This window comes from Panthera onca, chromosome A3, assembly GCF_046562875.1.
Source record: "Panthera onca isolate mPanOnc1 chromosome A3, mPanOnc1 haplotype 2, whole genome shotgun sequence".
NCBI classification, from domain to species: domain Eukaryota; kingdom Metazoa; phylum Chordata; class Mammalia; order Carnivora; family Felidae; genus Panthera; species Panthera onca.
Window position 1 is genome coordinate 119,314,225 of NC_138341.1, and position 24,817 is coordinate 119,339,041.

General features: G+C 52.5%; 1 protein-coding gene across 3 annotated transcripts in view; it reads left to right on the plus strand.

The window, feature by feature from the left end:
• PPP1R16B (protein phosphatase 1 regulatory subunit 16B) overlaps positions 1–24,817 on the plus strand; it is a 100,318-nt gene that overhangs the window by 61,312 nt on the left and 14,189 nt on the right. For all 3 annotated transcript variants that reach the window (XM_078444076.2, XM_060617547.3, XM_078444075.2), the window contains 4 exons: positions 14,204–14,274; positions 18,019–18,164; positions 20,078–20,181; positions 21,847–21,971. In XM_078444076.2, coding sequence (XP_078300202.1) covers positions 14,204–14,274; positions 18,019–18,164; positions 20,078–20,181; positions 21,847–21,971 — 446 coding nt within the window. The remainder of the gene's footprint in view (positions 1–14,203; positions 14,275–18,018; positions 18,165–20,077; positions 20,182–21,846; positions 21,972–24,817) is intronic.

The window sequence follows — 24,817 nt, forward strand, 5'->3', positions numbered from 1 at the left end:
TTTCACAGGTGGTCCTGCAGCAGCCAGGGGGCGTGGGTGGGGGACAAAGGACAGGGGCCTTGGGCGGTGGGCCTGGGTGGCAGGCAGCTATCCTGTTAGGAGACGCCTCTGTTCCGCTGTGGCAAGGGTGCTGAGTCTGTACCAGAAATGACAAAACCGAACGCCAGCACACGAAACCCCCCAGCCGTCAAACAGGAAGCAGGGCCCGGATAAAAATACCCTCCTTCCTGCAGCTGCAGCCTCCACCACACTGGTTTCAGAAGGTCACGCTCTTAACAGGAAACTCGGCTGCGCTGCGTGGCTGAGTTGGGGCTCCGGGGGCTGAGCTGGTGGGGAGAGAGGCGACAGCAGGCTCTCGGGGCTTTGTGCCCCCGTGTTTCTCAGCAGGTGCAGACATTGAGCCCGATCGGCCCATGGCCCGCCTGGCCACGATGCAACGGCCTACCTTCGATGTGTGTTGATTTCTTCCTCTCCTACCTGGCACCACGAGGCTTTTATTGTGGGAGGGAAATGACTGTGGTTTTCAACATGCTTTGCGAGCTAAAAAGCCCTGCACCAGGGATCAGCAAACTTTTTCTGTAAAGGGCCAGATAAGAAACACCATCGGCCGCGTGGGCCACCCAGTCTCTGTTCTGACAGAGGAAGCAGCCAAAGGCAATACATAAACAAACGAGCCTGTGTTCCAGTTAAACTTCATTTACGGGCACTGATTTTTGGCTTTCATGTAATTTTCCTGTGTCATAAAATATGATGCTTCTTTGATTTTATTCCCCCAACTGCCAAAAATATGTATATATACATAGAACCATTCTTAAGTTGTAAGCAGTTCAAAATTGCACGATGTTAGCCATTGGACCATAGTTTGCCGACCCCTGCACAATGCAAACAAAGGGGTTATTATTATTGTTTCTATTTAACATCCTACCCAACACAGGAATTTCAGCTTCAGCATTTGCTTCAAGGGGTCAGCCAGCGTGAGACCTCATTTCTGCCCTAGAAATTTCGCAGAAATGTAGTTCTTACCGCTTGGCTCTCATGGTGTGTGGAATGTATCATTTTGTGTTTTAGTGAAATTGGAACATTCTGGTTACTGGGGCGCCTGGGTGGCTCACTTGGTTGAGTCTGACTTTGGCTCAGGTCATGGTCTCATGGTTTGTGGGTTTGAGCCTCGCGTCGGGCTCTGGGCTGACAGCTCGGAGCCTGGAGCCTGCTTTGGATTCTGTGTCCCCCTCTCTCTCCGCTCCTCCCCACTCACGCTCTGTCTCAAACACATTTTTTTTTGAAAAGAAAATTCTGGTTATGAAAGTAGTGCATATGTATTTTTAAATGCTTGGAAAATTCTGGCCACCATAAAATAAAAGTCACTGATAACCACCGTTCGTATCTTAATTGTTTTTCCAATAAGCAGCGTGTGCCTGTGTGGAAGGCATTTTTCTTTTCTAATTGAGATTGCATTGAATGTACAGTTTTGATCTCTCATTTTCCATTCTACGCTATATATCAAGCAATTTCCCACATCCTTAAAAATTCCTCAAAGATACGAGCTGCAGAATATTCCATCATATGAATGTTCCATAATTTACCTAATCAGTCTCTAATTGTTTAGATGTTGGGTCGTTTCCGGTAATTCTTTATTATAAACAATGTATATAAACAGTGCTGCTGTGAACGTCCTTGTCCATAAATCTTTTTCCGCCACCCCTCCTCTTATCTTTAGCATGTGTATGTGCTGGAGATTCCTCGCAAAAAAACACATAGTTTTGACTTATATATGGACGATTTTTGTTTTGCTGGATTTTGCTTGGTGTATTATGCGATTCACAGGCTTTCTTAACTGATAATTGCTTCGTTCTCCCCACCCCACCGCTGACCCAGGCAGCCACTAATCTGCTTTCTGTTTATGATTTCATTTTGAAATATCTTTTTAAAAAACCACCCTAAGGGGCGCCTGGGTGGCTCTGTCAGTCAAGCGACCGACTCTTGGTTTTATGGACCAACTCAGGTCCATGATCTCACGGCTCGTGAGTTCAAGTCCCACATCCAGCTCTGCACTGACACCGCAGAGCCTGCTTGGGATTTTCTCTCTCGCTGTCTCTCCGCCCCCTCCCCTGCTCTCTCTCTGTCTCTCTCTCTCTCTCAAAAAAAAAAAATAAATAAATAAACTGAAAAAAAATTGTTTAAATCCATTCTGCACCATAGTAATGTTGCCACCCCCACTTTCTTTGTTTTCGCATTTGGTGGTTTATTTTTGAGCATTCCTTTATTTTTACGCTCTCTGTTATTTTGTTGGGATGTATCTCTTGTAAGCAACACACAGATGAATGGTTTTTTTTTTTTTCTCTTTTTGACAACCAAATCTTCACTGCTTTATAGGGGAGGGTAGATGATTTCATTTATTGTAGTAGATAGTTGGTTTTTGGTCATCTTGCCTCAGGCCTTGTGACATTTATGTTTCTATGTTCTTTCATTCTGTGACTTTAACGAATACTATGTTTTCTTTTACCTTTCCCGTTGGTATAGAAGACAAAATCCCGGTTTTACTTTCTCCGGTGGTTCCCTTTACAATTTCAAAAGTCTTGTTTACTTTCCTCAGCTAGACAGGTGGAAGCCCAGAGTGGGATTTGCTGGTGTTCTGTGTGACACAGCACTGAGAGACAGAAGCAAGATGCATCGTCTTTAGGAGAAAATTGAGAGCCAGGCAGACAGACTGGGGGGGTGGGAAGGATGTGGTGATGGGACAGGAGAGTGGAACCAGGGAAAACAGACAGAAGGTTCAAAATGGACGGGTGGGAGCTGGAGGAATATCCCCCTTCATAGGCAACTTGTTTCCTCGTACTAAATATTGATAGGAATGGGTTTTATTCTTACTTATATATGGGCGAGTCTCTCCTGTCACCAGTTATGCCTGAAACACCAGCTGTACCTGGAATCAACCACACTAATATGGGTTCTCGACACTTATTAGCTAAGTGAGTTTGAGCAAATCATGGACGTTCCCTGTTGAACGAGCTGATGATAGCACCTAAAGTCATAGGATTGTTGTCGTGGTTAACTGGGATGAGACATGTAGCATCTGGGCATTCTTCTGGGTATTCTTCTGGGTATTCTTCACGCTTGGAAAATATTCAGTAAACGCTACATATTATTATGATGGCTGTGAAGCCATTTTCGTTTTCATGTATATGCAGCTCCTGCGTGTAGAGCTGGGAATATTTTTATCTGTTACTTGCATGGAGATATGAAATAATTATTTTTTTAAAAAAATTTTTAACGTTTATTTATTTTTGAGACAGGGAGAGACAGAGCATGAACGGGGGAGGGTCAGAGAGAGAGGGAGACACAGAATCAGAACCAGGCTCCAGGCCCTGAGCTGTCAGCACAGAGCCCGACGCAGGGCTCGAACGCACGGACAGTGAGATCATGACCTGAGCCAAAGTCGGACGCTTAACGGAATGAGCCACCCAGGCGCCCCTGAAATAATTACTTTAAAAAATGAGGAGCAATAAGTAGACAGAGAAGAGAGGTGATAGAGCGATGGGGTTGGGGCAGCAACAGGAGGAAGTCCCGAAGAGGAGTGCAGGGAGTTTGGGGAGAGAGGGCAGTTGGGGAAAAAAAAAAGAACAGGTACCTTGGAGAGTTCCCAGGAGGCCAAGGCTCTGGAGGGCAGAAGGGAGATCAGGTTCCCAGATCCCCAGAGAAGCTGCAGGGAGAGGTACCGGGAAAATTGTGGAAGCAGAATTAGTGAAGAACAGGGACCTGGCACAGTTGGGGTCCAGTATGTTCATGAATGGAATGGGGGAAGTTCCAGGGTCATGTTTCCGGACTGGCGGTACCCTCACTTTGAGTCTGAGGTGTTGATAGACACAGGTGCACCTGGTTGGCTCAGTCGGTTAAGCGTCCAACTCTTGACTTCAGCTCAGGTCATGATCTCACGGCTTTGTGAGTTTGAGCCCTACATTGGGCTCTGCGCTTTAAGCTGTGGAGCCTGCTTAGGATTCTGTCCCCATCTTTCTCTCTGCCCCATCCCCACTTGCTCTCTCTCTCTCTCTCTCTCAAAATAAATAAAAAATAAATAAACATTGAAAAGAAAACAGTAAATAGGCACAGCCTTTGTAGCTTTGGTGGAGAAACCTTACAGACCCACGTCTTCTCTGATGAGATGAGTTAAATTCAGTTCTTTCTCCCTTTGAGGAAATCTAGTAAAATATCCGCTGCTACATTAGGAAGTTATTCTTCTCCCACCCCCACGTTTCAGAAAGACTCTGCATTTGCCACGAGCATTGACTGTAGCTTATTTTGTATCAAGGTTTCCCTGGTCTCCTTCTGTTTATTTATTTATTTAGACTGAATTTTCCGAGAACAGTTGTAGGCGCACAGCAAAAATGAGGGTAGGTACAGAGATTTTCCATATACCCCTTGGAACTACACATGCATAGTCTCCTCCATCGTCAACAACCTGCACCAGTGTGCTACTCTGGTTACCATTGATGAGCCTACATTGACCTATCATTAGCCTACAAAGACCCTGGTTTACATTAGGGTTCACTCTTGGTGTTGTGCATTCTGTGGGTTTGGACAAATGTATGATGTATAATGATGTGTATCCATCATTATGGTAGCATACAGAGTGTTTTCAGTGTCCTAAAAATCCCCTGTGTTTTGCCTATTCATCCCTCCCCCCTCCCTAACTCCTAGCAACCACTGATTTTTTTTTTTTACTGTCTCCATAGTTCTGTCTTTTCTAGAACATCATATAGTTGGAATCATACAATATGCAGCCTTTTCACATTGGCTTCTTTCACTTAGCGATATGCATTTAAGGTTCTCCCATGTCTTGTCATGACTGGACAGCTCATTTCTTTTTAGCACTGGATAAATATTCCATTGTCTGGATGTACCATGGTTTGCCCGCTTACCTGCTGAAGGACCTCTGGGTTACTTCCAAGTGTTGGTGATTATGACTAAAGCAGTTATAAATTTTTGTGTGCAGGCTTTTGTGGATATAGTTTTCAACTTCTTAGAGTAGATACTAGGGAGTGTGACTACTAGATTATGCGGTAAGAGTATGTTTAGTTTTGTAAGAAACCGTCAAAAGTTGCTGTACCAATTTGCATTCCCACCAGCAATGGATGAACGTTGACTGTATTCATGTGGGTCTGTTTCTGGGCCCTCTATTCTGTTCCGTTGATCTGTTTGTCTCTTCTTCCACCAATACCACACTTTCTTGATTACGGTAGCTTTAGGGGTAAGTCTTGAGGTCAGCTGGTGCCAGTACCCCAACTTTGTTCTTCTTCTTCAATATAGTGTCGGGGCTTTTGTCTTTTTCTATAAATCTTCGAATCGATGTGTCAGTATTAATAAAATCACTGACTGAGATTTTGGTTGGGATTGCATTGAATCTATAGATCAAGTTGGAAAGAACTAACATTTTGACAATATCGAATCTTCCTGTCCGTGAACATAGACTATTTCTCCATTTATTTTTCTTTGATTTCATTCATTCGAGTTTTGTAGTTTTGCTCATATGGATCATATACATATTTTTATTAGATTTTCCTGGTATCTTTAGTTTCATTTTCTTAGGAGAGTTTTTTTATTTGTTAATTCTCTCAACAACTACTTGTTGAGCTCTTACTCTAGGTGCTGGATATTCCAGATAAGAAGACAGACAGGATTTGCCTGCACAGAGTTGGCATTCTAAAGGGTCTGCAATCCCTTTTCCTGCGCACATCTAATACTAGATATAAGTTACACATGTGCAGAGGCTTCTGGGTAGCTGATGCGAGTCCCTGTCAACAACTTCTGTCCAGCATGACCATGTGTCTTGGGCATGGAGGTTCTAGAAAAGAAAATATTATAGCTACATGCCTGACATGCCCTTGGCCATCTTGCCTTCCTAGTTTTGAAGGTATCGGAGATGCTAAGAGAGAAACCAACCTCTTTGTATAAGTCAAGGAATGAAGATTCTCTCTGAGATGAAAATGTCTATGGCCTGGCCTGGGAGCATTTTTGTCCAGAGCACGAAGTATAGACCAACCCAGGAGAGGATGCTCTGGCCAGTTCTGAGGCTTGGGTAGAGACCGAGCAGGCTCTCTTTACCACCGCAGTCATCAGATATTGACTGGGATCCCAAACCATCTCATAGTAGCCAAAAAGTTTACGGTTCCTACTCTCCTACCCCTCCAGCCCTTTCACTAGACCTCTTGGTCTAGTAAAAACACAGACAAATGCATGCACAAATACATCATAGTGTTAAGTGTTTGGGGGAGGGAACAGGAAGCGCATGAGAAGGGTGCCTCCCCCAGCCTCGGTGTCAGCTTCACAGAGGAAGTGACATTTAAGCTGAGACATTTAACCTGAAACCCGGTTAAGAATTAACCATGAAGTGAAGGCTGAGAAAGTCAGGCAGAGGGATAGCCCATGAGAAGGGCACGAGAGTCAAGAGAGAGGGTGGTACGTGGTGGTCCTGGAAGGGTCCGGGTGGTTAGGAGGGAAGATGCCAGCAGAGGTGGGCAGAGGCCAGATCATGCAGGGCCCTGGAGGGATCAAGTGGCCAGTGGCCTCCTTCTTTCTTTCCCGTTTTAAGTAAGAATCAAACATCTATTGTTTACCAGGTACTGTCCTACGCACCGTGGGTACAGTAATGGATGAGACAGATACTGTCCTCACCTCGTGGAACCCCCAGGCTGGCAGGGGAATGAGCTCTCAGCAGGGTGCTCAAGGCCACCTTAGAGCCCCTTCCTCTTTTTTTTTTTAATGTTTATTTATTTTTGAGAGAGAGAGAGAGAGAGACAGAGGGAACACGAGCAGGGGAGGGCAGAGAGAGAGAGGGAGACACAGAATCTGAAACAGGCTCCGGGCTCTGAGCCGTCAGCAGAGAGCCCGATGTGGGGCTCGAACTCACGAACCATGAGATCATGACCTGAGCTGAAGTCGGGCGCTTAACTGACTGAGCCACCCAGGCGCCCCCTCTCCCTATTTTTTTTTAATTGAAATATCACTCACATACCACAAAATTTACCTGTTTAAAGTGTGCAAAGGATGCCTGGGCGGCTCAGTTGGCTAAACGTCTGACTCTTGATTTTGGCTTGGGTCATGATCTGTGGTTCGTGAGATCGAGCCCCGCGTTGGGCTCTGTGGTGATAACTTGGGATTCTGTCTCTCTCCCTCTCTCTCTTCCCCTCCCCTGCTCATGCTCCACCCCCCCCACCCGCCCAATTCAAAATAAATAAATAAACATTAAAGTGTGCAATCTGTGGTCTTTAGTATATTCATAAGGTTGCGCAACCATTACCACTGTCTAATTCCAGAAAATTGTTATCACCCCAAATGAAGCCCTGTACCATTAGCCGGTCACATCCCAGGACCCCTTGCCCTCAGCCCGTGGCAGCCACTGAACTACTTTCTATCGTTATGGGTTTGCCTACTCTGAAAATTTCATACAAATGGAATCATACAACACGTGGCCTTTTGCATCTGGCTTCCTTCCCTTGGTGTGATGTTCTCAGGATTCATCCATGCTGTGGCATGTGTCAGCATTTAGTTCTTTTTCATAGCTGCATAATATTCCACTATGAATAAACCTCATTTTACTTATTTCTTTATCCATTGCTGGACATCTGCGTGTTTTCACTTTCGGGCAATTATAAATACTGCTCCTAATAAACGTTTGTGGGCAAGTTTTTGTGGGGAAACTTGTGTTTATTCCTCTTGGGTCTATACCCTGGATTGGAATCACCGGATCACTTGGTGACTCTATATTTACTTTCTGAGCCACTGCCAGACTTCTCCTCGGCGGCCGCCCCATTTCACATTCCCACCAGCAACATACAAGGGTTCCGGAGTCCCTTCCTCCTTGCCAACCCTGTTATCGTCTGCCCTTTTTTCTTCCCAGATGGATCCTGGAGAGAGGCTCCCTGGGGAAGAACAAGGCCTGGCTCCTGGGGCCTGCACTTGGGGATGTGGCTTTGAGGGAAGCACGGGTCTGCCTTGCCCACCCTCCACCGCGGCTGAGTCACCGTCCGGCCTCTTGGGGTGAACCGGCCCCTGCAGAAGCCACCATTAGACTCGACTGAATCTCTCCCCCCAGCCTTGGGGCGGCTGGGCTTCCCTGGAAGCAGCTATCTCTGGCTGTTTCTGCTCCAGGGAGGGGGGGTCAGTGGTGGGTGGAGAGGTTGCAGTCGAGTGATTTTGGAGGCGTGGCACATCGAGGGCCCAGGACAACCTTTCTGAGAGCGCTGGTCCTCCTGGCAGTGTCTGAGCAGCAGGCTGGGTGCCCGGCCACCCCGACAGCACCCTGGGAAGGGGGGGAGCGGGAGGGCAGGTGGAGGAGCTGGTTGGACCAGGCTGTACGTGCTGGACCCGGGAGACTGTGGAGGGGGAGCAGCCCGGTGGGTTGGCGTCGCAGCTGGCCGTGTGCCTCCCGCGTGCCTGGCATCGGGTGGTGGGGGGGGGGGTCTGCCTAGAACAGAGGTGCAGCAGGGAGATGGACAGAGGATGCATTGGAGCTCAGGCTTCTGTGTCTACCCCAGAGCTGCCACTCATCTGTCACGGGACCTCAGGCTAAGTGTTAACCTCTGTGCCACCGCGTCCCCGTCTGCAGGCTGCACTAAGAGGTCGCTGTGATGACTATCAGGGATCACTGTCTTCATTAACCAGCACTGAACACTGAATGATCGGCGATGGTCCCGGCCCTTCTGGCTTTTCATCCTGTCTGTGGCTCTCTGCTGCATTCACCCTGCTCCTCTCTCTGCCGTCCACGTTCCTGCCCGGGCCCTCGTGTGGCCACAATTTTAGCCAAGCGGTGAAGTGTTCAGCTTTTGGAGGCAGCCAGCCGAGGTCAGAAGTTCGAGCTCTGCCGTTCCCAGACACGTGCCCTTGGACAAGTCCTTTCCCTGGCTCGAGACTGAGCCTCAGTTTTCCCATCTGTGAATCGGGGGCAATAATAGCAGGCAGGTGATACTAGCCGGCCGTTAATCCTCATACCGGATCAGGAGGACTAACGGATTGAAAGACAAAGTGCTTAACGCCGTGCCCGGCACGGTTAGGGCTGGCTGCACAAAGAGTAACGGAAGGTGTCAGGCAGAGGGCGTGAGGTCTGGGACCCTGGGCAGGAGGGGACTGATGCGTGTCCGTGCCCGGCCTGGGAGTGGCCTGAAGGACTCCAGCTGCATTGCCAGTGGAGGCTCAGGGAGGGATATTTGCTGCTTCATTTCTGTACAAAACCCGTATTGTGGCTTTTCAGTTCCTGAGTCACACGCCCTGTGGTGTGTGCAGGGCTGTACGCATGTCCCCAGGGTTCCCTGGTCCCAGGGGCAAGCAGCTCTCTGGGCCCTCCCCTCCTTCCCTCCCCCTGAGCAATCTTCCCTTCCTCCCTCGCTTCCTTCCTGCGTCCATTCACACAATAGACTTGCTTTTTAGAATTTTTATTTTTAAATAAAAATTGAATATATGTAAGATATACAACAGGATGTTGATCTAGAGAGAGAAATGATTAATAGAGCGAAGCTAATTCACATACCCATCTCCCTATATAGTTACCTTTTTTTTTTTTTTTAGATATTGGCCAAAGGGCACAAAGTTTTAGTTCGTTATATGGGATCTAATGCACAGCATGGCGACTATAGTGAATGCTTTATTGGGGCGCCTGGGTGGCTCAGTTGGTTGAGTGTCCGACTCTTGATTTCAGCTCAGGTCATGATCTCACGGTTCCTGAGATCGAGCCCCGCGTCGGGCTCTGTGCTGACAGCATGGAGCCTGCTTGGGATTCTCTCTGTCTCCCCCTCTCTCTCCGCCCCCCGCCTGCTCTCTCTCTCTCTCTCTCTCTCTCTCAAAATAAATAAATAAATATTTAAAAAATAATAATCGAAAACTAGAAATTTGCTGAGGGAGCAGATTTCTGGTGCTTTTGCTACAATAATTTCTGGAGCCCCTGCTAGGAGCCAGGCTCCCTCGCGGAGCCCAAAAAACTAAAGAAAGAGTTATATAATCATTGTAGACTAATCAGCCTGTATTCACAAATCGGGATAGGCACTGCTGTGGAGCTGAAATGCAGAAATGCAAGGTACTATGGGAGTGGGTAACTCAGGCAACTTGCCCGAGACTGGGGTGATCAGGGAAGGCCTCTCAGAGGAGGTGACATTTCAGCTGGGATCTGAGGTTTGAAGAAGAGTTCGCTGGCCCAAGAGTGAGAAGAAGGAGGGCTCCAGCCACAGGAACCTGCACATGTAAAAGCCTGGAGGAGCTCTGTTTTTGTTTTCTTTCATTTTGATTTGGTAAATGAAAGAAGCCAGCGGCCACTGAATCGGTCACTGAGGGATTTGGGGAGGGCCAGAGACTGCATCACGCGGTGCCTCGGAGGCAGTGGAAGGATGTGGCCTCGTTGCTGGGCGCTGGGTGGAAAAGGAGGTGAGACGGGGCGGGGAGGGGGGAGGAGGGCCGGTGAGTGGGTGCCCCACAGACATGACTGTGCAAGTCACATGGCCGGGCGGCAGCTGCTCAGCCCCAGAGCGCCCCCCGCTAGTGTGGATTGCCCAAGGTCCACCTGGGGGGGGGGCAGACACCTCTGTCCTTCGGTCCAGGGCCGGGAGCAGGTGTCACACAGACCAGCTCGAGGTCAGGCCGTCTGCTCTGTGGGGTAGAGTGGGTCAGGTGGCAGAAAACCCACCAGCTCATCAGCAGTGATTTCTCCCCGCAAAGGCAGCCGCCACCAGCTTCCTGCCTAGATGGGTCCCTTCACCCTCACTCGCTACAGCTGGAGATGGAGGGGAGCAGACGGCCCTGCTTGGCCCAGATTCCAGCCAGATTGCCAGGGAGGTGTGGGCGGAGCGACAGGGTGGATGCCAGGAGCAGGAATACAGGAGAGGAGGGTGGGAGCCACCTCCTTGCCATCTCAGGGGGACCTTGCTTGCATGGGGGGCGGTGGGGACCACCTCATTGCGGTCCTTGAGCCAGCAGAGGCTTGGAGCTCCCTCGAGAGAGATGCTTCTGTCTTTTACAGCCAGGCCAGGAGCTTGTGAGAAATGCGAGATGTTGACGGTTTCATCCCCGGCGCCCGGCGCCTGGTGGGACCAGGCGGGAGCTTAGTGGTTGTTTTTTATTTGTGTTTTAAAAATAAGGGGCGCCTGGGTGGCTCAGTCGGTTGAGCGTCCGACTTGGGCTCAGGTCATGATCTCACGTCCCGTGAGTTCGAGCCCCGCGTTGGGCTCTGTGCTGACAGCTGGGAGCCTGGAGCCTGCTTCCGATTCTGTGTCTCCTTCTCTCTCTGCACCTCCCCTGCTCACCCTCTGTCTCTCTCTCTCTCAAAAATAAATAAACATTAAAAAAATTTAAAAAAAATGGTGGTAGTAGCTTTCGGGAGATGAGCCTGGAGGGGTAGGGAGACAGGACTGCTGGGTACAGCTGAGCAAGCTGCACACTGCACAACTCCAGAGGAAGCCATTCCCATAGACCGTGATGAGAGGAATGCAGCCTGGGAATTGTGCAAGGTGGTAGCCCTGTAGGCGGGACCCCACCACGCAGGACCTTGAAGCCCAGCAAACATTTTCTGTAAAGGGCCAGAGAGTAAATATTTTAGACTGTGTGGTCCATACAGCCTCTGCTCTGCGACTCAACTGTGCTGTTCCAGGGTGAAAGCAGTCATTGGCGATATGTAGATAAATGAAATGTTTCTTGTTCCAATAAACAACCTAATCTACAGAAACAAGCTGCCTGCCAGATTTGGCCCGTGTGCCATAGTTTGCCCACCCCGGTGAAGGCCACGAAAGGATTTTGAACTTCATTCTAAGAGCCGTGGGGAGCCATGAGAGGGTTTAAACAGGAAGTGAGAGGTGCACGTTCGCAGTTAACACGGTTCTGAAAGACCTGACTGTGCCCGCAGGACCTGCAGTGTTTCTTCCGTCCTGTGTGTGGATCACTCTGTTAGTGCTGGTTCCCACTGGCCTCAGGGGCAGAGTGGAGCAGCCCTGTGGTCAACAGTCAGGGCCTCGGAGTCGGAGGACCTGCTTTCCTCTGCTTGGTCTCCCGTGACTATGACCCTTTGTCTCTTCTTCTCCATGAGGGGAATCGTTACAGACAGGAGCCCCATGAAGGAAGGTGGTTCTGCACGGACCTGGGGGCACAGGAGGAGCTCAGTAAGGAGGCACTGTGGATGGATGTAAGAATCCTTTTTCTTGCTGAACCGGAGGCAGGAAAGCCTGGTCGTGCCCTGGGCGCGTGCCGTGGGCTCTTTGCTCCAGTGAGCTGTGCCCAGAGCCAGGCTCCCAGCTGGAGCAGAGCACACTTCCAGGGACACCGTGGCTCATACATGTGAAGGGCTCTGTGGAGATGGGGGTGATGCTTCGTACCTCTTGGGCTGAAAATAACTGCCCGCCATGGGAGTGATTCCTCATCTTGGGTTCCCAATAATTCCTGCACACGGACGCTGCTTTTGCAGCTGGTGTTTAATTTCTGTCTCCAAGAGTGTCTTCTGGACAGGGAGCCTGGTCCCCCCCACCCCCACCCCGGCGCTCCCTGCGGGATTTGATGGCTTGCCTCGTATAAGCAGAACCTTCCCAGAATCCGTCCTGTACAGGGGCACAATGGCCACTTCTACTCTCCCAAAGGCCACCAGCCAGCCCCACGGGCTCTCCACTGGCCCATGGAGCGGCAGGCTGGGCCTCGGCGATCAGTGATCTTGCCATAACTCTTACCTGCCCCGAGGCTGTGGGGGTCACCACTGCAGGGTGGTCTGATTTGCTCAGAGCCGGAGAGGCTGTGTCCTTGGGCTGAGCTAGGGGGCTGCCGATTAGGCCACGGTCCAGGAAGAGTGGCTGAGGACTTACCGTGTGCTAGGCCTCAGGGAAGGAGCAGTAGGTGCCAGGTCACCGTCCTGCCCTTTTGGGGCTTAGTGTCCTACGGCAGACAGACCCAAAGCCCCTAATGACCCAGATAGTTATGTAATTTCAGTTGTGAAAGGCTATAAACTAGATTCAGAGGAGCTGTGGGTGTATGTTAACAGGGGAGTGCCTCGTCTGGGGAGTTTGAGCTGAGACCTGAAGGTTGAGGAGTGAGGCAGATGTGTGTGTGTGTGTGTGTATGCGTGTTAGGGGCAGATGTATGAATGAAGCTGGATGGATGGATAGCGGATGGGTGGATGAATGAAGGGACGCATGGATGGATGAGTGAGTCTTCCAGGCAGTGGGAACGGGCTATGCAAAAGCTCAGAGACCAGAGGATGCAAGGTGACCCTGTAACTGATGAAAGACCATTGTGGAAGGTGTTTGGAGTTTAAGGAATGGGACTGGAGAGGTAGGTAGGTAGGAGCACCATGTACCGCTGAGCAAGTTGCGCACTGCTCCAGGGGGTGCCGGTCTTATAGATGGCGGTATGAACGGTGCCCCCTGGGCTGTGCAAGATGGAGGGCTGCAGGAGGGATCCCATCACGCGAACACCGTATGTCTTAGGAGGGGTTTTGGACTTTGTTCCCCGAGCACTGGGGAGCTACGGAAGGCTTTTAACAGTTGGCGATGGGGCTCATTTCCATTTATAGCACCCCAAAGCGGCGCCGTCCAATAGAACTTTCGTGAGGATGGAAACGTTCTGTTTCGGCACTTTCTAATACGGTAGCCACGTGTGGCTTTTGAGCACTTGAAATGTGGCCAGAGTGACCAAGGACGTGACTTTTGAATCCTTATGAGTGTAAGTTTAAAAGGCTGTAATAGCCAGATGCAGCTGCTGGCTCCATAGTGGACAGGCAGCTCCAGAGACTGAGACCATATCCCCCCCCCCCCCCCCCCAGACTCCTGCCCTGCTGGAGACGTCGCCGCTTGCCAGAAGGTTGGGCAGAGGCCTCAGGCTCCCCCCTTGTGTGGACCTCAGTTCACCCTCGGGCCAGGGAGGCCACGGGCCTGTGGTTCTAGGAACTGGGCCTGGTGAGGGTAGAGCTGAGGGACCGCGTCCATCCCCGCTGCGCCTGAGACCTCGTCTCTTCCCCTGCTCCCACCCCCCGGGGGTGCTGAGCCGGTATCCGTCTTGCAGAAGCAGCGGCCGTGTCCCTGCCCTTCCCAGATCCCCCCTAGTTGCCCCACAGCGGCTCCTCGTCCGTATGGTGGAGAGCCGTTCACACTTGCCTCCTGTGCCCAGGACGTTCGCATCAGGACCTGGGCGCGGTGGGTCTTACCTGGGCCCCCCGCACAGCTGCTCACTCCTCTGCCCTCCGTTGCAGTGCGCTACTTCCTGAAGAACAAGGTCAGCCCTGATCTGTGCAATGAGGACGGACTCACAGCCCTGCACCAGGTAAGGCCAGGTCCTTGGACCTGGGGTCCCTGGATCCCTGCGCCCCAGCTGAACGGTCACGCCATCTCCCGGCCTTTTCCTGCCCACAACCCCCAGGGCGGAGGGGAGGAAGGGCAGCCTCAGCTGCCTCGTCTGAAAGACTCTTGTCTACTTGGGAGATGCGCGGGTCTGTCACCGACACGCCCACGGAGCCCCTGGGCACGCGTGCGTGCGGCACACGCACAGCCTCCCGGCACAGGGAGCCTTTGTCACCGCGTCCTCTCTGCCCAGCGAAGGGCTCGACAAACAAAGCAAGTTTGTTCTGAGCTCGAGGTTTACGAAGCATGTTTGTTCGCACCCACCGAGGCCTCCGTCCACCCTGGTGGGAAGGGTGATTGACAGGGAGGCCACGTGAGCCGCCTAGCGTCGCACAGCCGTGGTCCGTGGCCATGAAGCAGGTGCCCTCGTGGCCCACATCCTTTCCGGGGCGGCGCGATGGGCCAGCCCCCCCTTGGCCCGAGAGGGGCTGTTCTCGCTGTCATCACTCAGCTGGATGCTGCCAGAGCCTCCTAGCTGGGCCCCGGCATTCAGTTGCCCTGCCGTGTTTCGTTCTTCCCGCGGTGGCCTCAGGGACGCTCGAGCCAAAAGTCTGATGTTACTCAAAGCACTCTTGGTGTCCTCCCACGTGGTGCCTCGAGGCCTGGCCCCTGACCAGTGCTCCGTGCTCCCTGCCTCTCCGGGCTCCAGCCGCATGGCTTTTCTGTTCCTTCCACACACTGGCTCCTCCCACCACGTTTCCCATGGCGTGTGGGGGTGTGCCCTGATCAGCCCCCGTGTGCAGCAAGAGCCTGAGAGCTGTGCTATCGTATAGTGTCCTTTTCTTCTGAGCACCTGCTCCGGTAGCCATTTTAGCCATTCGATGCTGGCCTCCCTCTATCCAGACAGAGCCCATGTCTCCTGCCCATTGGTACGTCCTTACCATCTTTCCCCGTGCTGGTATACAGTCAGTGCTCCATATGTGCGTGCTGACCTGAACACACGGAAGTCTCCCGGTGCCCTGGCCCAAGTTTCTGAGCAGGTGGACTTGCATGCAGCCCGGCAGGTGGGAGCCCAGGCTGCCTGAACCCCAAGCTCTCTCCCCGAGAGCGTCTCCATGAGCTCACGAGGGCAGGAAGGGATGGACGGAGACTGGCCGCTGCCCTACCCGTGAGCCCCAGGGGCAAGCCCCACCCCCAGCCATCAGCCCAGTGGCTTCCTATCTGTCCTTTTGGCTTCTCTTCCGCTCCGCAGGGCTTCATTCACCCACTAATTCTGGCTGTGTGATCTTGGGCAAGTTACGTAAGCTCTCTGTGCCTCACTTTCCTCATCTGTAAAATAGTAAGTGCCCACCTCACTGGGCCGTTGCGAGGATTAAACGAATACGCATGACAGCCCTTCAAGCGTCTCCTGACGCTGCATAAATATTAGACGGCATTATCGTTATTGAAATTTGTCACCTCGTTCGCTTCTGTGCAGAGCCACTTACGTGAAGTGTAGTTGATCCTCTCAACAGCCCTTTGAAATATTATGGTTCCCATTTTATAGCCCAGGAAACCGAGGCTCAGGGCCGGCACTGTCTAGTAGAATTTTCTAGGGTGATGGGATGTCCTGTGCATCTGCACTGTGCAGGACGCTAGCCTCGCGGGGCTATGCGGCACTCGGAATATTGCCCTGAGGATTGAATGAGGTCGTCTGTGGCCAAAAGTTAGCGAGGTGGCCCTAGCGGCACCTCAGAAAGCACTAGCCAGGGTTATTTGATAACGCGACAGGCTGTTATCGCCACTGCCCGGCTGTCATTACTGTGTCACTGCGGCTGCATCCAACACAGGCTGGAAGCGCCTTCGCACGCCTGGTAAAGGCGTGTGGCTCTCCTCCCCTTGGCAACAGGGAACCTTCGGGGCTTGTAAACTGGGACTCATGGATTGACGAGGAGCTCTGTGGGTTGAGGGTGTGGGAAGGGGGGCGACGGGTTGGCAGGGAGAGATGATGAAGCCGCATCAGGGCAGTGGGGCTGGGGGCAGTGGTTTAGAAGGCGGCATCCACACCCCATGAGAGATTGGATGTGGGCAGTGAGGGGGCGGGAGGAGTCATCCAACCGCAGGTGCCATTTCCCACCTTGGGGAATGTAGGGGAGGAGGCCTGCCCACCCCACCACCTACCGCCCCAGCGTGCACCCCAAACCCAGCCCTTCCTCTGGCCGAGCCTCGGAGGTGCAGGCTGGTCCAGTCCCTGGGCATCCCTCTCGTAAGGCTGCAATTCTGGGTGCACAGCCCCCTCCCCTTTCAACCTGAGCTCCTCCGCTACCCCGTCCTCACGTTTTCTGTAGCCCTAAGGGTGGGTCCTCTGGCCCGGCTGTCCCCTGACACCAGGGGCTGACCTGCTCCTGCTGTGGACAGGAACTCCCCAGACCCAGCTCGCAGTGACAGGGGCCCCTTGTCGGTCCCCACTGCCTCCCTCCAGTGCCTTTGACTCCCTCTGCTGGCCGTGCTGTGCCACTGCATGGTTCTCTCCACCACCCGAGGCACAACCCTCTGGGGTCACCCCTCTGCCCCACTTGTCTGGAGAGATGCCCTCAGACCCAGCCAACTCTAGACAGGCTGGAAAGAGATCTCTGGCATTATCTGCACAAACGGTTGCTCTTTTCCCACATGTCCTTCTGGCACTGAACCCTGGCTCTGCCGGGGGTGGGGTGGGGGGCCATGGTACCACCCTATCCCCAGCCCCATCGCCACGTAGGGCCATGGGCTCCCAAAAGTGCCCCTGATCCTTCTGCTGGCATCCAGTCCCTTCTCCCCATGTCCACAGATAGTCCTGTCGGCCCAGCCACCATCGTCTCTTAACTGGATGATTTTGCCATAGCTTCTCCCTGTCCCTCTCCTCCTCAAAAAGTGCTCACATGCAGTCTGTTCTCCACATGCACCCAGAGGAAGGATTTTTTTTTTTTAAAACAAGTCTGATTATGTTGCTCCTCTGAGTATAACTCTGCCACATCTCCCATTGCACGGGGACCAAGCCCTTCCCTGGATGGGGCAGCACTGAGCACAGATGCCTGCTTTGTCCCCTGCTGGCTTCTCCATCCCGGTCTATAGAGTGACTCCCTGTCTTCTTCCTCCTCTATCCTCGCCTCTGTCCTCTCAGGGCCCTGGCTTGAGGCCCCCCTGTCCCCTTGGAATCGTTCACTCTCTGTCCCTGGAGTTTGGGGGCTCTGGTGGCTGTCAGAGGTGTTTGTCTCCCTGGGGGGCTATGGGTTCCTGAGCCTTCCCTGTCCCCAGGGCTGACCTAAATGTGGACGGGCCAGAGCATAAACCTGGCTGTGTCCTTTCAGGGAGTCTGTCAGGGTCCCCAGAGCCCTGATGTGGAGGAGGGTTCTTTGCGGGGGGCGGGGGAGGCTTGGTTACTTGGGGCTTAAAAAAGAACAAGATTTTGAAGCCTCATTCAAAATTTTGTTTCGTTTCCACCACTCACAAAGTATTTTCTCTCTGACCCTTGGATTTTTAATATTTCACTTATATTTTTATCTTGAATGTTATTAACTTTCTCGTGGGGAAACCGAGGCTCAGAGAGGCTATGTGGCTTGCCCAACGTCACACAGTGTGTGAGTAATGCAACTTGATTCAAATGCAGACAGTTTGGCTGCACTGTCCTTCTTGTGGCCTCTCGAGGGGAACCCCGCAAGGGCCGGGGCCCCGCTGAAGCTGACCCTGTGTCCCCCCTCACCCCCCGCAGTGCTGCATCGACAACTTTGAGGAAATCGTCAAGCTGCTCCTTTCCCATGGTGCCAACGTGAATGCCAAGGACAACGAGCTGTGGACGCCCCTGCATGCCGCGGCCACCTGCGGTCACATCAACCTGGTGAAAATCCTCGTTCAGTAGTACGTGACCCTCTCTTCCCCAGGGACAGCCTCCCCTCTGCCTTTGGTGGTTTTCTATTTGTTTTGTTTCTGCCTTCCACCCCTTCCCACCTCCCTCCCCGCTCCGTCTCTCCTTTTCCTCCTGCGGTGCCATTTTCTCTGTCTCTTGTGGTGCCTCGTGTGTCTCTCTTTGTCCCCGTGCCCTCCCTTCACCTCTGTCTCTGTTTCTCTCTCTCTTCCTCTGGCCCCCAGTTCCCTTCCTCCCTCCACCTCTGTGTTCCTTTCCCACTTGTCTCTCTCTCTCTCTCTTTTTAATATAATTTATTGTCAGATGGGTTTCCATACAACACCCAGTGCTCATCCCAACAAGTGCCCTCCTCCCTGCCCATCACCCACTTTCCCCTCTCCCCCACCTGCTCTTGTCTCTTTTCAATCTGTCTCTCCCTGCGGTTTCCCCCCAAACTATTAGCACACGACATAAAAACTCACCTTTCTTGCATTGCAGGAATAATCCTGATCAGTCTTGGTGTGAATCCTTTTAATATGTTGCTGAGTGGGGGTTGCTAGTATTTTGTTGAGGATTTTTGCATCCGTGTTCACAAGGGATATGGGTCTGTAGTTTCCATTTCCTGGAGGGTCTTGGTCTGGCTTTGTATCAGGGTAGCATTCTCTTTTTTTAATTCTCTTTTTTTTCTGTCTCTGTGGGTCCATGAGTTTACATTCATCTCCTCTACTCTCTTTGGGTTTTGTTGCCATTTTTGGTTTCTTTTGCTATTAAAAAAAAAAAAAAAAAAAAAAAGCATACTTGCTTCCTTGGCCCTGTCTCTCAAATGTTATTTACATGCTTTTCTTCAGGACAGAACCTGCTTTGAGGGGCACCACGTGGCAGTGTTTTTCCTAGGAATATGGCCATTTCTCTATATGCTGTTCTGAGGGTCCTTTCCTGCCCTGGAAGGCTTTCCAGTCCGCTCAGGTTCTGTAGACATACAGAAAAGACAACGTTCAATTTTAAATTATCGCACATCTGACTGAGCCGCGGGGAACATCGAGTGGCCACAGCCTGATCAGTGATGGTGCCCAGAGGAAAAGGGAGTGCCAGCCGAGTACAGTGGGTCCCCAGCGCTGATCTGTACCAGAATCACGTGGGGCGTGGGTTCAGAATACATAATCCAAAGCCGCATCCCCAGAGACTGTGTTTCAGGAGGTCTGGAGCGGAGCCCAGGAAGCTGCAATGTATTTCGGTGATTCCCCGGGGAATTCTGCAGGGCATCTCAAGATCGCGTGTGGGAACCACTGGGCCAAAAACCAGATTCTGCCAGAGAGCCCCAGGGCTCTGTCCTGCCCCTGTCCTGTCAGCCTTTCGGGCCAGGACTTGGGAGAAGGTCGGGGGGAGCCGGTGGACAAGGACTGAAATAGAGCCGGGGTTTGAACCTTGACCCTCCCGCATGCTTGCTGGGTGACCTTGCACAAGTGACTGCACTTGTGTGAGTGTTTGTTTCCCCTTGAGTGAGATGGGTCCGCAATAACAACTCAAAAGGACTAGCACGAAGAGTCACTCAGACGATGTGTGTATAGGGCTTAGATCAAGCCTGGCTCTAAGCAGATGTGTGATAATTTATGCCGTTAGTGTTATTTGTACTATCGTCACCAAGGAAGACTTTGACATCTGTCCTCAAGCGCCTGTCTGCTGGCCCAACAGAGCAGCAAGCTGGGGGTGGTCTGCTTGGGATGGCTTTCCTGGGAGCTCCCATCAGAGGCCCCCGGGGATCCTGAAGCTGCCTTCCTGGCTGGGGTGCCCCAGCGAGGCGGAGGGGTAGTGGGTGCTGGGGTGCCCAGTGGGGTTGCGGGGGAGAGGCTGGGGGCGGCGGGGGCGAGGCAGCCAGACCAACCCTAGCCACCCCTCCCCGGCCCTCACGCTCACTCTTTTTCTGCAGTGGGGCCGACTTGCTCGCCGTCAACTCGGATGGAAACATGCCCTACGACCTCTGTGAGGATGAGCCCACCCTGGATGTCATCGAGACGTGCATGGCGTACCAGGGTAAGCGCGGGGTACCACGCGTCACGTGGGCACAGGTGAACGCGTTAGCTGGCTGCAGGCCCGCCTCATGCTCCGCGCTCAGGAAGTAGGACGGGTCCTCGTCGTGGTTGTTATCCGGGTGACTAACAGGACGAGGCCACAAAAGGCCCCTGGAAAACGTGCTGTGCAGGAGGGAGGCACTGTTCTCATCACGTCACCCACACGCGCGGGCGGCCTCAGCTGGCCTCGTCTCCTCTTCATCAGCTGTGACAATTCAATTCAATAAACATTCACAATAAAGATATATTCCCCTTTGGAAACATAATCGAGAGTCAAGAACATTCGCGGGTGCCCGCTCTGTGCCAGGCACCACGCTGGCTGCCAGGGGCCGGGATAAACAAGATGTGGGCTGTTCTCAGCTCACAAATGAGCCGCAGAGAGGAAACAAATGTGGCAATCAGAGACCTGCCCGCCCCCACCACCCCGCACGCATATTTCTGAAGGCCTCCTTGGAAAGAAGTCTCCAATCCAGACCCTTGACTGCAGTCTGAGGTCCGGCCGGGACCCTGCTGTTGAGTCTCCTTCCGGGTTGGGGCAGTAGCCACCGATGTGGTCGCTGGCCCGGGCTCTCCCTATTCCTGTGCTGCAGGGGTCCTTCACTTTTGTACCAGTCTGGTGAATCCAGGGGCACCTCTTCAGGAATAGTGCTTTTAAATGCGGTTCTCAAATTCCCAGCATCATAGCGGAGATCAGTCATGTTAAAACATGGCTACCAAAACATTTTTAAATGTGTTACGTAGAAACTTCGTTAATTCACGAAACAGTAAGAAAATACCTGCAGTTTTCTGTTGGTGACGGTCACGGGCCCCTGCTAATTCTGTGGATTTTCCCCGTGTCCCCGGTGGAAGGAAATAACTGTATTTCATTTCATGGTTGGTGATAATAAACGTGTAATTTTTTTCCCCTCCTTTCGAGTTTATAGACCTCCCCTCAGTTCTGCCCAAGAATGTTTGATTTGACGGATATTTCTGTAGAACACGTCACTTTCGCCTTTTTAAACACCATGAAGTAACTGTCAATAACGCTTAGACTTTTAGTCGGAGATTCAGGCTATCGAATGTTTGTCCGGGTCCTTCCACTCCAGTTTATTCAACTTGCCATTCAGAAGTTACATGTTCGCTAATTCATTCATGCCCGTAACAGAAATTCATTAAGCATTGAGCCCTCGTGCTACAGACACAGCCATGGGAGAGAGGAAGGGAACTAACAGAGAGACCCTGGTCAGACAGGTGGTCGAGGCAGGGGGGGCGTCAGCAAGGGAGGTGATCCCGGCCAGACCTGCAGGATAAGACAGGGCCAGCCGACTGAGCTGTTGCAGACAGGCAGGTGGATGGTAGGGATTTCTGGTGTAGAGAGACAGAATATGTAGCAGTAACCAATCCTATTTAAGTGCCTCCTGGGCTCCAGGCAGGCATGGCCCTTGACCTTTGGGCCAGTGCACGGTGTGCGTGTTCACTGGGCCTGGGAGACAATGACCCATGGGCATGTCTGTCTTCTCCCTTGCCCGGCAGACCTCGGGGAGCAGGAGCCATGCCTCGCCCTTCTGCCCCGCCACCCCTCCCCGCTCGGGGCCTAGGCCCGGAGTGCTGACTCAGTGTCCCCCCCCCCCCCCCCCCTGCCATGCAGGCATCACCCAAGAGAAAATCAACGAGATGCGGGCAGCCCCTGAGCAGCAGATGATTGCGGACATCCACTGTATGATTGCAGCGGGCCAGGACCTTGACTGGATAGATGCCCAGGGTGCCACACTGGTGAGCAGATGGGCCAGGCGGGTTTGGGCTGGGGCGGGGGGGCGTCAGCACCGGAACCAAGACCAGCTGTGGCCGAAGTGGGCCAGCACCTGGTGGAGGTAAAGCCTTGAACCTCCTCCAGACGGCTTTGGGGCCAGAGTTGGCTCTGGAATATGGAGCGTCAGCAGAGCGGGGGGCTCACCCCCTTTGAGAATCTGGCCACTTTCAGCTGGGGCTGGGAGTCAGGAGCCCTGCTGTCCGCCCGTTCTGTGTCCAAGTTCCTCCTCTACTTAGAGCTCCAGGTGTCCATCCTGAGCTCATGATTTCCCCCTCCTCCAGGGGTGGCTGGTGCCATCATTCATCCATCCAGTCGACACAGACCTCCGTGCCACATGCTTTACTAGACTTTGGAGAGCTAGAACAGTGAACCTTCTCTCTCAGATCTGCGTGATTGGCTCCATTCATCCTTTTGGCTCGAGTGTCAGCGATTAGAAACCTTGACCTCTCTCCATAGGCTTTCATAGGACGATGCAGCCTAGTACTGGGGAGGGCCTGCTTCTGAGGCTCTAAACTGAAAACAAGAGCAGGGCCTTGGAAGCCCGGATGCCCCCCCCCCCCCCCCCCCCCGCAACCCTTGCTGATGGCTGGGTCCTGGCCTGGGCTTGGGGTCCGTGCTGGTCGCAAGCACTCAGGAGTCTCAAAATCTTGAGCTGACCAGCTGGGGTTCACCAGCAAGACCCCTCAGTGCCCCTCAGGCCTGACCCGGTGGCCCAGGTGTGGTTACTGGGCTTCCCCCACCCGGTTCCTGAGCCCCACCCTCTGCCTTATGCCTTTTCCTGTTCACTGGGTCCCTGCTCAGCCCAGCGCTAAAAGATAGAGTTAGGTAGTGAGACCGAACACGGCAGTATTGAAATCAAAGCTAAGCTGTCCCAGGGCATGGCCCACCCTGGCTGGAGCTCCTTTGGGTGTGTGGCTGGACCCTTTAGACACACGGGTCTTCTCTTGGGCTGAGGGCTGGCCTCAGGGTGGCCCAGACCACATGGGCCAGGCCCCTACTGGGTCTCAGGTCGTCCCAGTAAAGCGGGGATACGAATAGCACCTTCCTCACCAGGTTGTTGGGAGGAATAAGTGAGATTCTGCATGTAGGTGCTTAGCACAGAGTCTATAAATTCTCGGTGGATGTTAGTGATTAACATCTTTTTAAGTTTATTTATGTGTGTGTGTGTGTGTGTGTGCGCGCGCACGCGCACGTGTGTGTCTGTGACAGAGAGAGAGAGTGAGCGAGCTCAGGGGACAGGGGGAGAGAGGGAGAGAGAATCCAAAGCAGGCCCACGCTGTCAGCGTGGAGCCTGATGTGGGGCTCGAACCCACGAACTGTGAGATCATGACCTGAGCTGAGAGCAAGAGTCAGACACCTAACCAACCGAGCCGCCCAGGCACCCCAGTGTTATGGTTATTCTAGCAATATCACTCTCCCGGTCGTGCCATTTTCTTCCCAGCCAGGTATGAGGCCCCACAGTTTGTAATGTCTGGCTGGCCTGCTCGGTGTCCTTCTCCACAACTGGCAAACCACGCGTTTGTAAATCAGATGATTGTTCTAATTTTCATGTATGCCTGTACCAGATCACACCCCGGGTTTATTCTGAAAATTAAAAAAATAAAGGAAGACCTCTATTTGCCAGAACCTCATAGCAACCTTACCCTGGGATGGGGCAGCGTCTGACCATCAGGGCTGTGTTCTGAAGGGCCACTTCCTGGGGTCATGCCTTCTCTGTCCCACTGACCAGAGCTCTGTGGCTGCAGACCTCAGCCCCGCCAGAGCTCTGGCGTCCTTGGGATCTCAGCTCTATCTCCCACCTTGGCTGGGCAGTTGGTTTCTCTTTGCCTCATCTCCTTACTCCTTCCTTTCTTCCCAGGGTGCACCTTACCATCACTCACGGCCCTCCAAGACAATCACTTACTGTTTGTCATGCGCTAAGCACTTTATATATTTTCTGGAGGTCAAACAGATGGGATATTTGAGGTCTGCAAGGCGGCACCCATCCCCAGAGGCCTTGAATGGTGCTGGGTAGAAGAGTTGTGGCCTCAACATGAAGCTTTCCCTCGTTGGATGTGTTGGTTACCTATCGTTGTGTGACAAGTGACCCCAACACTTAGCATCTTAGAACAACAGTAAATATTTGTTATCTCACATGGTTTCTGTGGGTAGGGAATTGGGAACAGCTTAGCTGGGTAGCTCTGGTGGGGGCCTCTCACGAGGTTGCGGCCATCTGAAGGCTTGACTGGGGCTGGAAGATCCACTTCCAAGATGGCGCACTCACATGGCTAAGAAGTTAGTGCTGGCTGTTGGCCGGAGGCCTCAGTTTTTCACCTCCTTACAACCTCTCCTTGTGGCTGCTTAAGGGTCTGCGCTACACGATGGCTGATTCCTAGAGTGATTGATCCAAGAGAGCCTAAGGTAGAGCCAGCAATGCCTCGTATGACCTCACCTCAAATCACACACCACCACCTCACAATGTCTTGTTTGTTAGAAGCGGGTCACTTGTTCTGGCCCGCATTCAAGGGGAGAGGAATGAAACTCCATCTCTTAAGGGAGGTATGTCAAAGAATTTGTAGACATTTTAAAACCACCATGTTGGGCCTCCGAAACCCCTTCCTCAGAGCTCAGCACGTGGTAGGGACTCAGTAAGTGCTGTTGCCTTAACCACAGGGGCTCTCAGACCCACCACAGGATGGAGAGTGGCCTTAAGAATGCTTTGTAATGTGGCTGGATTTCCGACTCATTCTCTTCCATTCACTGCCCCCCGGAATGAGCTGGGATTTGGGGAAGAAGTGGGACTGGTGCCCGTAGGGAATGCTCACTTTCC